Source organism: Manis javanica, chromosome 3 (genome assembly GCF_040802235.1).
Source record: "Manis javanica isolate MJ-LG chromosome 3, MJ_LKY, whole genome shotgun sequence".
NCBI lineage: Eukaryota > Metazoa > Chordata > Mammalia > Pholidota > Manidae > Manis > Manis javanica.
The window spans coordinates 57036331-57053245 of record NC_133158.1 but is presented as its reverse complement, the minus strand read 5'-3'; the positions used below and the strand labels follow the sequence as shown (position 1 = coordinate 57053245).

Here is a 16915-nt window from a genome sequence, read left to right as displayed (position 1 = left end):
GCAGAGTTACTAATGGGCCTTGGCATGGCCTGATGTGTGAGAAATTGTAAGTGCAGAGAGAATCGGGTAAGCAAGTGTGAAGGCTTCCCCCTCCGCGGTGCTGAGCAGTTTGCTTTCTCCCTCAAACTCAGTACTCCTTTAGCCTGGTCACAGACATTAAGATTAGCAAAAATACCTGAGGCCAGGTCCTTCTGTTGCCTGGAAATAGGCAAAGTGGACATTCATGACTTCATTTCCTTGGACAAAAAGTGGAAACATCATAGCAGGGGCGTGGCCTCAGAGCGGCACTATCTGCTTCTGTATTTACCCTCCTCACCTTTATGGGTGGGTGCTCAGGGGAGACCCAAGAATGGAATAGAGGTAGAAAAATATCAACCCCAAATGGAACTTCCCTAGGACTCGTACAAAGCTGATTCTCTTTAGCGTTTCAGGCTGTTTCAGTGGGTGAGGCAGAGCTGGGAGCCAGTGTTCCAGTCCATTGTCAAGCCAAGGCCAAGGTCAGATCAGGGAGGTGACCTTTGAGGTGGCAGGGGGTCCCTAGCAAAGCCTGTCACTGCTCTTGTCACCCAGATTGAATGGGCCTCAGAGCAGTCACCTAAGCCATTATCACCCTTCCAGATGTGATACCATCTGGTCCTTCTCCAGCAGGCTGTGTTTCCTCCTTTACCACTTTACCCGCCTCTTCTCCCTCTTCGCACGCTCTCCCCCCGCTCCACACCTCTCCACATCCTGAGCTATCCTGAAAATCCCGCTGTTAGAATGTCTCACTCCTTTTACTGGATATTGCCTTTATTCCATCCTGCTGTAATCTATGGCCATGATCAAAGAGAGGATACGTAAGTATTTAACTGTAAACCTTTGTGAGGCTGGAGGCTGAGGGGTACAGAGAACTGAGACTCAGTCCACAAGTTGCCAGTAAGACATCAAAAGGTTAAATGGGGACTCCATGGAGAAAAGCTGAGAACAACTAGTTATTTGTCCAGGAGAAGGGAAAAAAAAAACTAGAATGGCCTTGCTTGTCTTCAAGTTTTAGTCACCCACTCATTTAATAAATACTTGCCGAACATCTGTATGTACCACGGGCATGGTGTGTCAGTGAATAAAATGAACACGAGCAACAAAAGAAAAGTCCTTGCTCTCGTGGCAAGTTTATACTCTAATGAGGGAAATCATACAATCAACAAAATAAAAAATAAATCATGTAGTATGTTAGAAGCTGGAAAAAGAAAAAGTAGGAAGGATTATCGGGAGTATGGATGAGGCCACACTGCAGTTTTAAATGGTTCTGCAGAGGCATAGAGACCAAAAGGAGGCAACAAATTAGCTATTAAAAGTGTTCTCAGCAGGGAACAGCCAGTGCAAAAGCTCTAAGAGATTTTCTGTGGACGACTAGCCATCCTTGCTACTGTGAAAGAGAGAGGTTAGAAGTAGGTCTGAACTGTAACTGGCAGAAGATTAACTGGACCAAAAAATAACATTTGCTTTGTAAATACGTCTACTAATAAGAACTGAACATGAAAAAATGGCTTTATTATCTGTTCAGATTACCTGGCAATTAATAATGTGCTGTCTTGTGATTGCATGCAATTTAAATCTTTTAGGTACCTTTTTAGAATGTCTTTTAATATGTCATCATCTCCCCAAGTATTTCATCAGCCCTTCAGGGGAAGAGATGCCAGGCCCACCAGCAGCACCAGTCCAATCCATCCCCTGCCTAGAGGCTGTAAGCCCAAGGCAGCCTTCACTGTGTCAGCAGATAGCTTAGGATAAAAATATCGCCTGGAGACAGGGAGCTGGACCTCATCTCCAGAGGGCCCTTCCAGCCCCAAATTCCCACTCCCAACTTGCCTGTGGGTTTTCTTTCACCATTTTCTTCCAAGCAAGAACTTGGGCTGCTCTAAAGATATATTTAGATGCTTTAATTTGGCCTTGCCCGTTCCTTCCTGTGGCGTACAACCCATGACTGTGTGTATTTGAGGGGGGCCGGTTGGAAGTACTGGACATGCTGATAAAGAAGCACATGTTCTTTGGCCTCTTCCCCATCACCCTGAAACCCAAGACTCAGGGGGTTGTTGGCTTCTCATGCCATGAAGATCAAGAATTTTAGATGAGTTGCTTCCTGGGTTCAGAATGGTTACAGCCCTTGCACTGGGGCCCCTCTTTGACATCGCGGAACTTTATCCCTTCTGCCACTTGGGCCAAAAATGCAGTTGCATGGCTGAGGGCAAAACTCTTTCAAACTTAGATAGTACAAGTCAGACTCCAGTAAGCCACACAGCACTAGCCCACCCCTGCACTCAACCACATGCGTCTTAGTCCAGCTCTTTATTGTTTGTACAGAAAGAAAGAGAAGCGTTTGGATATGAGGCCTCAGAGACTTGACAGAGCCACTCCAAGTAGTTGACCAGGCAACAGGGGACAGTGAAAAGTAGTCTGTGGACTCTCGTATAACTGGGTTCAAATCCCAGCTCTGCCACTCAGTTTGTCATCTTGGGCCATACTGTATCAGTGTTTCAGTCTATTTAAATAGGGCTTCCAATACCTACCTAATACATGCATGAGAAAACCCAGATGAAGCCACTGGACAAAGTACGCGTGTTAAGCAGAAGAAATCGTGAGCAAGAAACAAACCAAGAAAGCAAATGTCCTTGTAGTTATTAAATCCCACATCTGGTGGGAGGTCAGGGAAGGTGAGGGCAGGTTGCTGCATTGCAAGCTGTGATTATGGAATGTCTGCAGTCAGTCTTTCTGACCTTGACAGGGGATTTTGCAGGCCAGTTATCAGGGACACCTATCTGAATAACTGTTGCTTCTGTACCTCCAAAGCTTCACATGATGGCAGTGTCACTGTGCCTCAAAGTTTGGTTATCAAGCAAACATCTTTCTCCTCTTGTGAAGCAAAGAATGGAGTTGAAATGAAGGCAGAAGAATCTTGTGTTGATTCCTTATCCTCAAAGCTTTCATAAGTTAGTTTTACCAAGGTTTTGCTCATCCTTCTTCCTGCCCTGTGTCTACACAACTGTCCAGTTATAAGTGAGGGAGGAGGAAGCATAAACTAGAAAGGAGAATCTGGGCTGTAAGCACGCTCCCCCTGACTGTGATATGCCATCTGGGAAGCCCCCTCAGCCTCTGTTCCCTCAGCTCTTCGCAGGGGGCCCTTGCAGAGAACACCAGTAAGCACCTGCCCACGAGGTGCCAGGCGTGGGGCTTGCGGTGGTCTCGTCATAAGGGTGTCAAGGCAACTTTCCTGTGAACTTAAGTGTGAAGATTTCTTGCTTGGCAGTGAAGAGGATCCCTCATTGTTCTTAATCTCCTGCTCAGGTTTGTCCTGAATGAGCTGGTCCAGACAGAGAAGGACTATGTCAAGGATCTGGGGGTTGTCGTGGAGGTGAGTACAGGGCTCAGGTGGGTCCGGGCTACCCCACATACTGGACCCTACCTGGGCCGGGATGTTTTTAACTTAAGGGTTACATGGATTTCACTCTCTCTGGGTATTTGAAGAAATGAAACTAAAAATGATAAGAGATAAAATAGAATATGTAGGGGGTTTTTTTTCCTTTTTGCCTTGAAACATTATAAGCAATTAGAAGGAAGTGGTTTCCAAATCTTGCCACTTGGTTAGAACTGAGTCCTGTCACCTTGTTTGAAGTGACCAAGTTATTGTCCCAAGAGCTTTGGTAGTGTTTGACCATATGGAAATACGTTCTTCAGAGCTGTGAGCCACCACAGGCACTAAGCAGGTCACTCTCAGTGAGCCCTTGGAGCTTATAAGTTTCCTTAGATTTAAAGAGAGCACTGTGGCTCCCAAGAGGACAAAGAAAATGCCAGTGAGGCAAGGCTGACAGGCTCACCGTTAAGAGTCAACCTGGCAGTGAATGAAATAGCTCTCAGTCCTTGGGGGTTACTTTTGGGGGATTTAGGCACATGGATGAGAAAATCTAAGAAAGTAAATGGATAATTTAGATGGCTTAGAGCCCTGTTGTTAATCATCTTAAATGAAGGACTGTAAAGTCTAAAAATTGCGTGCCTGCTACCTGTACCACTTGCTGGTGCCTTCCATTGAGCCTGTAAGTCCCCATCCTATGAAGTCTTCAGGTTTTATATTTGCTTGTCCTAAACCTTAGATAAACAGACTAACCTGGAATGTAGAGGACCTTAATTCTAGTTTATGGAAAGTTATTCTGTTCTCCAAGGGGGCTGGGGACAGACCAGGGTACAGCAACCTCCATATGAAGCCTAGCCCAGGAGTAGAGTAGAGGGTTTGGGAACCTGGAGGCTGAGAAACTGGGATCCAAGCAAGTCAGACATCAGTGGTGTGACTGTGAGAGACCACACAGTTCCCCAGGCCATGGCCTCCTCATCTGTCAGGTGGGGGCAGATGCTGCCAATGCAACCTCAAACTTGATTGCAAAGCTGAAATGAGATTATACTTGACAACATTTTACAGAGTCTAAAGCATGAACATATTATTAAGACATTTTGAGGCCAGATGTGCCAAATTCTGAGCCTTCAAAGACTTACTTAACTTATATTGGAAAAAGGGAGAGAAACAGGTGACTGTTTTCTTCCTTATTCTACTTTCTTAAGGGGCTGGAGAAAAAAAAACGGGACCCAGAACTTCGTAAAAGTTTTGTCTGTCACTCTGCACACGGTCAAGTCCTGGTTGAATAGCGAGAACCCACAGACGTACTTACTCTGAGACTCGTGCAGGGAGTGGGCACTTCCGTGGGGCTGTGGGTGGGGGCTTAGCAAGAAAGCCTCCTCATGAAAATGCCCTCCTCACTGCTGCCTCTGCCATGCAGGGCTTCATGAAGAGAATAGAAGAAAAGGGTGTCCCTGAGGACATGCGAGGAAAGGACAAGATCGTGTTTGGAAATATTCACCAGATTTATGACTGGCATAAAGAGTAAGTGCTTTGTGGTCCTGAGAATTGGGGCCTCCTGGGAATCCAGGACCCGTCCTCCCCCTGCATCTGACCTTAGGGGCAGGGTTTGGGGATACTTCTGTCATTGATCTCATCCCTGAGGCACAGCACAGTTCTGAAGAATGTGGCTTCCTTCTCTTATCCCCTCTCCTCCTTTTAGTTTTTTCCTGGCTGAACTGGAAAAATGTATCCAGGAGCAAGACAGATTGGCACAGCTCTTTATTAAACATGTGAGTGCTTCCCTCCCCGCCCCTCCCCAGTCAGGCTCATTTGCATGCACTTAAAAATTCCTGTTCTTCTGCCTTCCCTTGAGGTGCCTTCCCCCTCAGCCCTCACTGAATTGCCAGAGTTTTTTTAACCTTTTTGGCAATTTGAAATGTGGGTTCTTGCCTACTACATTTCCCCTTCCATCCACGCTATTTAACTCCCTCAGGGCACCCCAAGCTGTGGACCATGTTTGTTCTCCTCTCCGCATGTAGACCAGCATAGCACTGCTCTGAGTCCCAGCATGAGGCACAGATGCCTGAGCGCCCCACCCTATGCCTTCGCAGGAGCGGAAGCTGCACATCTATGTGTGGTACTGCCAGAACAAGCCGCGCTCCGAGTACATCGTGGCTGAGTATGACGCCTACTTTGAAGTAAGCTGCTTGGGCTTTGCTGAACCGAGGCAGGGGACAGACACTCAGGCCAAGGCAGCCACATTCAGAAATACCAGCCGCCACCCACCCACAGATGACCCCTCAGGACAGGGATAGCTGCCTCAGCAGAGCCACTGGCCTCTTAGCTAAGTTCCCATGAGCACCTTTGCCTGAGAGGCACTGAGGCAGCCCAGTGTGTGGACTGCTTTCAGAAGCCTCCGTGTAAGAAATAACTGTAACAGAAAGGCTGCTTCTGAAGCTCCGGGCCCCTGTACATGACCCCAGAGCAGACCGTGCCCACGCTCCTCCTCCCTGCCCTGCAGTCTGCCTGCTGAGGACCTTCCTCCTCAGTGAGGTGCTCGTGGGCATCTCACAGTCTCAGCTCCCAACCCCAGAGGTTCTGTCAAGCACCTCAAAGTGTTTGTTTTGCCCCAACCTGGAAGTGTGTATTTTGCAAGAGGAGAGGCAACACCTCACTTGGAAAGAGCCCTCACCTGAGCGTTTGCGGATCTGAGTTGAGGGCCCAGCCACATAGGCTTGTCGTGTCCAAGGAGGAGCCCTTCATTCATCCCTGGCTTGGCCCTGGAGTGGCAGAGAGAACAGACTACCTCTTCCAGCATGGCCCCAGGACTGGTGTGAGGACACGGGGTGGGAAAGTGCTTGATGGGCAGAAGGTGACAGTGATGTGTGTTCCCTATTTATAACAAAGTAGCAGTTATGTAGGCAATTCTGCCTTTTGCATGGTTTGAAGATACTAAAACTTTATCAGCAAACAAAAGACCTGTTCTTCTTGTCTTGAATCATGATCCAGAAAACCCCAAGTCTTTGGTTCTTTTTTTTTCTGACATAGCTCCCTTGTATTCCAGGAGGTGAAACAGGAGATAAATCAGAGGCTGACGCTGAGCGACTTCCTTATCAAGCCCATTCAGAGAATAACAAAATATCAGTTGCTCCTCAAGGTAAGAGCTGTGAGCTTGGGTCGGGGCTGGAGAAGGGTCTCTTCAGGCTCTGGGTTAGTGAGCGGTCAGCTTGAGTTTCTTCCTCCACCGCATTCTTCCTGGGAGCCAGGGGCGTGTATGGGCTTCTGTCTTGTCTCTGGGTTACTTCTGTCAACCCTGCCCCCCTGCAAATTGCACACCTATTGTTGCTGCCTTTAAGGTTAGTTGCTATTTCATTTTCTCTTTTTCAGTTCACTTACTTTATCACATCACTGACTTAGTCCCTTTGAAAAGTAAAAGAAAATAAGAGCATAAAAGCAGAGTGGATGACAAGGAGAATGCCGAGGCAAGGCAAAGCCCTAGAAAACTTTAAATGAGTAATAACTAAAATTTGATCGTATTTTACTTTTCTAAAATGGTTCATTTGATTTGTCTTACAGAAATATGAGGTAACTGGAAGCGAGAGATGGAACTCTCCTTTCTCCCACCCGTTCTTGTCAGAATCCCCCACCCCCACCCCGGCTTCCCTGTTCACACCCCCTCTCCCCTCCCTCCCCTCTTTTCCCACAGCTCTGAAGCTTTGACTATTCTGGGGATTCTGTCCATGTTATTATGTCCAGTATGACTCATAACTCCATATCTCAGCCCCTGCACAGCATCGCCATCTCTGTTGGGAAGGAAAGTCTTCTGGGTGTCATCACAGCTTTTATGATGTTAGGTTTTTTATAGCTCTGTTTTCTAACCGATCTCGCCCTTCCCACCCCCTTCCCTTCTTTCCCACTGGCTAGGACTTCCTGAGATACAGCGAGAAGGCTGCTTTGGAATGTTCAGATATCGAGGTGAGTTTTCTGCTTGTAATGCTGGCTGGTCTCAGGGATGGTACTGGATGTCTGTCTCTGGCGGAGAAAAATGGGCTCTGAAAACCGAGGGTCCGAGCTGAGAGCACCTTCCAAACAGCTGCTCAGCAGGATGAGAAACAGCAAGTGTTGATGCACACAGCGAGTGCTTTTCTAGAACTTGAGACTTCTGTCCTGGGCCAGACCAGAGCGCAGCCCCGTGGCATTCTCCTTGTGGCTCCCAGGGACATGTGGTGGGAAAGGGAGCCCACTAGCGTCCCTCAGAGGTTGGGTGTTTCAGTGCGCAAGTTGTATCCATGCTTCCAGGTCCTATTTGAGTCTCACATACAAAGTATCCCATTTTCACTCCCTCCCCCACCCCCAAGGATTACTTCCTAGGTGAAGTCCTTTGAGACAATGTCACCATGGAGATTATTTTAAGCCACAGAAGTTACAGACCATTCTGGCAGGTTATTTTAAGTTAAAACCTCTAGCGTTTCACAAGCCCGGCTCAGCTATTGCTTGGGCAGCAAAGAAGCAACCGAGAGAAGAAAGAAAATACAAGATGGAAAGGGAATTAGTAAACAAAAGTGGGGAGGTAGGAAAAGGACTGGTTGGCCAGCATTCTCCCATGCATGGCCTGATTCTCAGGGAGCCCTGCATTGATGGCTAATACCCCTCAATGTAGAACAGAAAATCCCATGGCCGTCTGAGAGTGGGCAGCAGGGACCAGCATCCTTTCCTAGAATCAAGGAGCTACCAGCAGATCCCCATCTTGCAGGACGGAATTGCCTCGAGCTTCCTGCCTGAGTGCTCTTCACCCTCATGAGCTGCTATTGTTCTTTCCCACAGAAAGCAGTGGAGTTAATGTGCCTTGTTCCAAAACGCTGCAATGACATGATGAATCTGGGACGCCTGCAGGGCTTTGAGGTGAGCCCTTAAGAACGCTTCTAAGCCCCTCTTCTGGACAGCAGGAGCCCAGGCTATGAGGCAGCTTTCCCTTGGAACCTTGTGCCCGCCTCCTCTGCTTCCTTTACTCGCCATCTGTGCCTTTGTGCCGGGGCCCCTCTAGTTTACAGGCCTGGAAGATGCATCTGTTTAGGATGATAAGTGATGAGACAGTCCTAGGAAGCTACATAGCAGTTAACCAAGCTGGAGTCAGAATTCCAAGGGGTTTGGAAAGACCCCAAATTCTTTATAACTGTGCACATGTCAATGGCCTCTTCCTTTTTCTTTTGTGCCTGAGAAATGCTGGGAATGTGAGGGAGAACAGGACTCTGTGATGGAAGTAGAACCAGAGGGAAAATTAAACAATTTTTTTTTGAAAGGGTAGTTCTAATAAGCAGGTCTATACAGTGGCTGGATTTTTAGTTAAATGTACATTTAAGGCTTTAAAACATCACAGTGCCCATTTCTTTTCTTTGAAGAAGAGAATCAAGTCTTAGGAGAAACAGCTGCATGTCTCAGGATTTTGGTTTGAGTGAATGTACTAGTTTGCTAAGGCTGCTGTAAAAAGCACCACAGACTGAGTGGCTTACACAACAGTATTTGTTATCTTACGTTTCTAGAGGCTGAAAGTCCAAATCCAAGTATAGGCCAGGGTGGTTTCTTCCGAGAGCTGTGAGGGAAGGGACTGTTCAGACCTCTCTCATTGGCCTGTCCATGCTGTCCTCAAGGTCACATGGCATTCTTCATCCATCTTCACACTGTCATCCCTCTGTGCATATCTCTGTGTCCAAATTTCCCCTATTTTATAAGGACACCAGCCATGTTTGATTAGAGCTTGCCCTAATGACCTCACCTTAATTTGATTCCCCCTATAAGACCCTATATCCCAATAATGTCACATTCTGAGGTACTGGGAGTTAGGAATTGGACGAGGGAGGCAGTTCAACCCTAACAGCGAACCTTTGAAAAACAAATTGACTTTCCTAATTTAAACTTTATAGGTGGTTGCTATTAGTTTATATCCAAACTTCATATATTAACTCTATATAATTTGTTTTGAATATTAACATGATAAAATTTATGCTGACATAATTATTGACTGGTACTTAATAGTTGAACCCCTTAGGAAAAGATGATGATCTTCTAATCCTGTTTGCTGGTAATTCTGCAACCTAAGATTCCATTATTCCTTTCTGGAGAAAAGGGATTCCTGGAAATTGAGAAAATAGAAAGTAATAGCTTTTATTTTTTGGCTGGATTGCAATAGATAGAGTGGAATAGAATAGAATAGAATAGAATAGAATAGAATAGAATAGAATAGAATAGAATAGAATAGAATAGAATAGAATAGAATAGAATAGAATAGAATAGAATAGAATAGAATAGAATAGAATAGAATAGAATAGAAAAGAAAAGATAAGATATAAGGCTGACTGGTATATAAGTAAATTTAGGATATCATATAATCAGGTTTGGGTTAATGAGTTGGATTCATGATTGTGGGCCAAATTCTCCTGTCTTCCCTGTCCTTCCAGCCCATTCTGGGTCTCTATCTGATTTCTATTCCTTTGTTTGGACCAAGAACTATGTAGAGGGTCTTTGCTGTTCATTTTTTGCATATACCCAGTTTTCCACAGCAGACTCGAGGCATTAGGATAATCAGGGATATGCAGCAGAAATGTACCCTGGGTCCTTACATGGTTTTTCTTTATTGTACTGGGTGAAGTTTTACACTTTTTTGCTTGGAGTTGTGCCAGGTACAAGGCTATTCTGAACAAAACAAACGGTAATTTCTGCTGCTTTTAAGCTGCAGTGTTTCTGTGTTTTCTGAGCAGGAGTCTGACTGGACTCTGGGTTTCTGGAGGAACTGGCCACCGGTCAGAGGAGCGGCACCTGATCGTGCTGTCTGATCACAGGAGCTGTGCTGTACCTGTGCCCGTGTGTCCACAGAAGGCACACACACGGGTGTGGAATTACTTTCTCCTTTAAATCAAGCACCACCATCTCCTTTTTTCAGCAAGATCCAAAGAATCTGCTTGGTGTTCCTTCAGCTAAATCGGGAAGATCCCTGAATACACTGCCACTCCTTCTGAAGTCCAGAGCTCTGGGCCAGGGAGAAGTCAGCCCCCTCACTTCAGTTCTCTCCCTTTTAAATCCCTAGCTTTCCTTTTAGCGTCAGCGGGGCTCTAACTTTCAGGTCAGGCTCTTATGTAATATTAAGAAAGCTTTTAGAGCTTTCCTGGCTAGCTAGTCACTGGCTTAATATTAACTTTGGACGAGGGCAGAGATAAGCCTGTTTAGCTGCTGACCTTGACAGTCAGAGCCTTAATCCAAGCAAAGTACAGGTGTTTCTCAAGAACAGGAAAGAAAAATGACCTGTGCATGGGGTAATGTTTGGAATAAGGCATCATGTACAGAGAATGGCCCACATTTGCACTAAAGGACAAAAGTGGTCACCCGGGAGAGTATATAGTTCAGAGGAGGCTCTCTGGCTGCTATCCCAGATGGCAGCTCATTTTTGTTGTGGAATAGTAAGAAAAGTGATGCTCTCCATTAGCATCTGTGAAGACATGGTGGATTGGGCCACACTCCCTTTGAAGATGTGAAGGTGTCTCTGAATAGAAACTGGCAAGCCAAACAGGTTTACCCCCTAAGCCTGATGCCAAGTGGCCCGGGTAGCTGGAGGCATTTTAAGAAGGATCACAGGACCCAGAAAAATAGCTATCAGCTTATAAAATATGAGGCACCTCTCTGTAGTACCCCAGCTTTGCCTGTTGATCTGTAACAGGAGACTAAGTCTTCAGAATTTCCCCATCCTGAAATAAAAGGAGGAGAAGAGAGAAGCTGAACTTGTCAGGTTATTTCTGGTCCTGCCTACATCACTTCTCTTGTACACCACAAGTTGGTTCTAGGTTCATGGCCATGAGGGTGCCCCAGGTCCTTGGTCCATGCTGTCAGGGACCTAGGCGGGCACATTTCTCAGAGCTCTCATGACAGAAAGCCCACTTCTAGCTCCAAGTGTCACCTACTTTCTGTTCTCCTTTTAATAGAAGTAAGAAGGACCAAGATAATTCCTGAATGTCTTTTTAGCTCATAATGTTACCTTCTTTGCTTCTGGCATCTTCTTGGAGCTGCCTTTTAGTGGTTCCATAGCCTTCTTTCCCTTTCCCCCCAGGGCCCTCATGTCTGTCCTAGATGACTAGTGGCTCCTAATTCATTCTCTGACTAGAGCCCGAGGCTTGGGCTGGCGGGTGTGCTGTCCATGTTTCCAGACAGGCGGCCCTGTAGCCATCTCCCCGCTTCTTCCTGACTTCACCACCCCACTTCTTTCCATCAGGGCACCCTGACAGCTCAGGGGAAGCTGCTTCAGCAGGACACGTTCTATGTGATCGAGCTGGATGCAGGCATGCAGTCCCGGACCAAGGAGAGGCGTGTGTTCCTCTTCGAGCAAATTGTCATCTTCAGTGAACTGCTCAGGAAGGGATCTCTCACCCCAGGCTACATGTTCAAAAGGAGCATCAAGGTGAGGATCCCAGTGGGGATGACAAAGGACAAGGAAGAGCCAAAGTGGGGGAGCTTCCCTGTAAGACGGGCACTGGGATGAGAGAGGATTTGGAACCTCGAAGATCTTTCAGCTGAATAACCTTCAGGCATGAAGGTTGAATATCTGTGAGAAAGGCTGAGGGCAGATCCTGCAGGCTCTCCAGGGTCATGTCTTTCACTCAAAGATAGAAACCAAAGTATTTAGCTATTAGATTCAGGGAAAAGTTTTGGAAACAACTCCTGAAATAAAACCTTTGAAGAACTAGAAAATGTTGTTGATTTTTTTTAAAAAACCACTTAAATGTGAAAAGGAAAATTTGGTTTCTTCCAGATGAATTACTTGGTCCTGGAGGAGAACGTGGACAATGACCCCTGCAAGTTTGCACTGATGAACAGGGAAACTTCTGAGAGGGTCATTCTGCAGGCTGCCAATGCTGACATCCAGCAGGCCTGGGTCCAAGACATCAGTCAAGTCTTAGAAACACAGCGAGACTTCTTGAATGGTGGGTACTGGGCCTGGCTTCTAGCAGCACCATTTTCAAGGGACCCCACACCTCTGAGCTTCCTTGGGTCTAGGCTCATAGTGAGTTATGAGCCCAGATCACAATTTATATGGACTCCAAATCTGTGGTTTTCAGGTACTTTGTTTAGAATTTTTTTGAACCTGAATATGCAGGTAGAAAATGGATCGTGATAAGCCCCATCTTTCCAAAAGAAGAGGTGCTCTCTTATAGCCTAAACATAGGGTATATGCCTTGTGGCCACCACTGCCAACTGGCAATAATTGGGGCAGAAGGCTGAGATGGCACATCCTCTTTGTCTTGGGGGCCAGCTCTCGGTGATACACATTTTCCCACTTGGTGGCTAACAGCTGGTACCCTTGCAGGTTCCCTGGTGTTATCTGGAGATAACTGGGGGGTTGGCAGATCGCTTCAAATCTCCCCTCTTCTCTCAACAGTGTGAAAGCCTGGATAAGTCATCTTGCTAACCAGCCTTGCACCATTCAAATGAGAGGTGATCACTAACTCTAAATTTCAGTTATACCTTGAAACTTCACAGAACAAATGGATGACTAGGCAGACAATGAGGTTCTCCATGGACCACCGCCCACCCCCAGTCCCTCACAGGTGGCAGGAATCAAAATGAAGTGGCATTGCTACCTTGTTTGCATTTCTTTATTTTTTTTTCCCCTGCTGGGATTTTCTTCGCATCAAACTTGGCATGTAAAAAGAGGCACACAGGTTTACACTAGTGTTGATCTCTTGAGTTGATAAGCTTAGAAATCTCTCTGAGCAGAAATGGAGATTGAAGTTGAAGGCAAAATGTAACCAGCAATGAAGTAAACCTGCAGACTCAGTAAAGCATGTGCCTGTGTGTACATACATGCGCACACATGTGCACACGGGCCCACCCTCAGATGTGTCACCTCTTCTTTCCAGTATTAGAAGCTGGACTCCTTTCAGATAATCCAGTTAAGAGCACTTACTGGACATCTAGCTTGGCCGTGAATGTGAACAGGAAAGGTTACAGATGGCATGCTAGTTGAGGATCTTGGGCAGGGGTTGACACTCTCTGGGCCTCGGTTGGCTCATTTTGTGACAAGGACAACTATCTCCTCTGTCCACACTGGCGTGTGCCATGGTTATATCAGCAGTTCTGGCCCACCTCCCTACAACATCAGTGTTACTCCGCAGTAAGGGATTTAACACACTGTTTATTTTAAAACAAAGATGATGAAATTGTATACCAAGGTGCACAACTTTTTAAGATAAAAACATGAGACTCCAGAGCAATTACACAAAATGAGTATTTGGAGGTCATGCCCCCTGCCCCACCAACTGTGAAACAATTTGGGGGAAAAAACTAAGTGATCTCTAGGGCTCTTCCTCATTCTAAAAAGTCTAAAATTAAACACCAGCCCAGTGCTGAGGGGGAGTAATGAAAATAATATATAGTTTACAGTTTCTGAATGCACACCTTTGAATTAAAGCTTCTGTTGGTAAATAATTTTACATACCAAAAATGTGCACACACGAAATACTTTTATTAAATTGCATTCTGACAGGAATTTCTGATAGATTCTAAGCTGGAATGAAGTTCTAAAGTTCATCAATGCAGTTCAAAAGAAAAAGAAGGTAGGACAATAAATTGAAACCAGAAATAATGGAAGTAACAATAATTGTTCCCATATATTGAGCCCTTTTTCTGTGCTGGGCCTGATGCCAAGTTTGTGTTCAAAGAGGTAATAAAATTTGTCCAACATCATGAAAAGTCAAGGATAGAACAAGGACTTGAACCCAGAACTGTAAACCCTTAAAATTAGGCTCCTAACTACAAAACTGCAATACAGTCGCCAGTAGGAGTGCCTGCATTTATCTACGAGGTCCCTAGCGAACAAAACAAGAGAAGAACCAGGATCAGGCATAAGACTGCATTCACCAGCCAGAAACAAGTCCTGTCAGAAGGTGCACAGCTTTCCTGATCCTGAAGCCTCAGTTATGTGCACTGAGACTGGTGGGAAAACCAAGGCTCTCTATGTGACTTATTTTAAAAGATACTATTTTCAAACACTTTAGCACAGTTATATGTATAATCAAGTAATACCCCAATTCCACATGATACATATTGATTCATAAAATCAGTGTGGTAAGGCCTGCTTCACAATTCTGCCACACTTTTAGATGGGTTCCAAGAGACCTTTCTCCTAGTGATAGTGAATTACGGCGATATTACCAAACTAGATTATCAATACCTCCATATTTAATGCTTAGAGGCCACTCTCCAGGAAGAAAGGCTGAACTCTGGCAGAAGCCTGTTCTATACTTTGACATGCTCCAGAGACAAGGATGTGACAATGGAACAGGGCCAGCCTTTCACTTATAGAGACAAGTGCAGGTATCTCAGAGCCAATTTTTCCCTCTTGAGACCACATATAAAAAGGAAGTGTGACCCTATTTGAATCCTATTGAAGTGCATACCTATCACTGTAGAAATATCCTTATATGAAAGTTCTCTGGGCCCCAGCTGTTAATACACTTAAATATTTGCTACAGTGAATACTGATAAGAATGACAAAACCAGGCCAGCCCTTGAGGTCATTCTGACAGAATTTGACCTGTATGGCTCTTGCCTGGCTGTACCCCTTCAGTACTCAGACTTTGGAACTTTGTTATGTTAAACCTAGTAAAACAGAGCTCACATCTTTCCCTTCAAATCAGGTTTTCCTCTGTCTCCTGAGTTCCACAGGCTACCATTCTAATCAGAGGGACCCTCAGTCCTTGCCTGCTTTGCCCACCTGGCCTGTGTCAGGGTCTAGTCTCCCCTGGCAACACTTGCCACCCCATATCTGTCCCACATGCCCACTGGCTCTTCTCTGGTTAGACTTCTTGATTGGTACTGATTCCTGGCTTCTGAATCAGCCTTTCCAATCCCTCCTTCCAACTGCTACAGAGTCAGTGTCCTCCAAGGGTGGCTCTGGTGATAGAATCTGAATTTGAAATGTTCATTTAATCCAATCAGGTTTCATGATCTTCAGGATTCAGTCCAGACTCATTAACCTGGCTCTCTAGGTCTTTCACACCATGGCACTTCCAACCTCCTTTCCCTATCTGCTGTCCTCTTCCTCCACGGAACCAATGGCCCCTGTTCCAGGTAACCTGACTCCATCCTGTTCCCCAGACACACTTCACACTTGTTTACCTCCTGCAGAATCTGAATGTGAGAGGCTGGCAGCCAGCCCTCTCCTGAAGCCCTTTCTAACCTTTCTCACCACCTGTACGTAACATGTACACAAAACACAGGACCTCTCTCCCTCCTTTTGCACACTACTTCATACCTCACGTATGGCAGCATTTTGTTTTTATATCTTCATTATTCAAGTAGCTTTCTTAGTTCTCACAATAGATTATAAATTCCTTAAAAATGAGGGTAGTGTCTTCCCTATGTACCACGATTATACCTGGCACAAAGCCTGTATCTGTTAAGCCTCCAAATCTTTAAGGTATTCCCAAAGCTTAGAGTAACTCTCTGCTCTTACCCTACAGCACTACAGTCGCCCATTGAGTATCAGCGGAAAGAAAGGACCACGGCCGTGATGAGGCCCCAGGTGGCTAGGGGACCCCAAGCCAGTCCCAGGCCCTACTCTTCTGTCCCCATGGGTTCTGAGAAACCCCCAAAGGGCTCCAGCTATAACCCGCCTCTGCCACCCGTGAAGATATCTACCTCCAATGGCAGCCCAGGGTTTGACTATCACCAGCCTGGGGACAAGTTCGAGGCCAACAAGGTGAGTGACAGCCCATCACTCCCTCCCTCACCACTCTGAGGGCATAGCCTCAGGGCTCACTTTAAGAAGTAGCATCTTTTTATGCTGATCATTTTAGCAGGAACAACCCACTAAATTGTTTCAGTTATTTGTCTCAATTATTTCTCTTTCTTCTCTGCAAAGTGAGTGAACTAAACCAGTTCCCGCTGCTCAGATAGTATGTTAGAGGGCTGTTGTCATCTGCAGAAACTCTATACAAATATAAGGTAATATTGTAGCAGCAATTATGACTTACACCAAATAGAGTAGTTGTGGTGTGGATCCTCTAAAAGTCACAGTTCTAGTGTTTGACGTCTTAAAGAGATGGCCTTTCCAACACTGAATGCTGAAGTAACTAGTATTTCTTCACGATTCATTGACTGATGTGGCACGAAGCAGTTGCGCATCTCTGTGTGAATGCGAGAAGCCAGCCTTGAATTAAACGTTTTTCAGAGGTAATCCACAGTTCAAACATCACCATGAGGACAGTCATAGAATTAACTATAGACCCAGTCTACATAGCTGTTTTGACCCTGCAAGGCAGTAGGAATAAGAATAAATGGGAAAGGTGGTAGGCTAGGAATCAAGCAATCTGCTTTCCATTCCAAATTCTATAATTTGCTTGCTCTAGAACCTTAGCAAGTTAGTTAAACTTATTAGGACTCAGTTCCCTCTGGAACTCGACATGTCTTTGAACATCTACATTTTTCACTTACATGTTCCAATTTTATAGTTTTTTCTTTTTCCTCAAATCATTAGATGATACTGAGTTTTTAAAAATTAACTAT

General features: G+C 45.6%; 1 protein-coding gene across 21 annotated transcripts in view; it reads left to right on the top strand.

Moving 5' to 3' along the window:
• The window catches only part of KALRN (kalirin RhoGEF kinase), a 654582-nt gene that overhangs the window by 589238 nt on the left and 48429 nt on the right, over window positions 1-16915 (top strand). For all 21 annotated transcript variants that reach the window (XM_073231508.1, XM_073231507.1, XM_073231506.1 and 18 more), the window contains 10 exons: window positions 3322-3388; window positions 4803-4906; window positions 5085-5154; window positions 5476-5562; window positions 6429-6521; window positions 7289-7339; window positions 8189-8266; window positions 11622-11807; window positions 12159-12330; window positions 15871-16109. In XM_073231508.1, coding sequence (XP_073087609.1) covers window positions 3322-3388; window positions 4803-4906; window positions 5085-5154; window positions 5476-5562; window positions 6429-6521; window positions 7289-7339; window positions 8189-8266; window positions 11622-11807; window positions 12159-12330; window positions 15871-16109 — 1147 coding nt within the window. The remainder of the gene's footprint in view (window positions 1-3321; window positions 3389-4802; window positions 4907-5084; window positions 5155-5475; window positions 5563-6428; window positions 6522-7288; window positions 7340-8188; window positions 8267-11621; window positions 11808-12158; window positions 12331-15870; window positions 16110-16915) is intronic.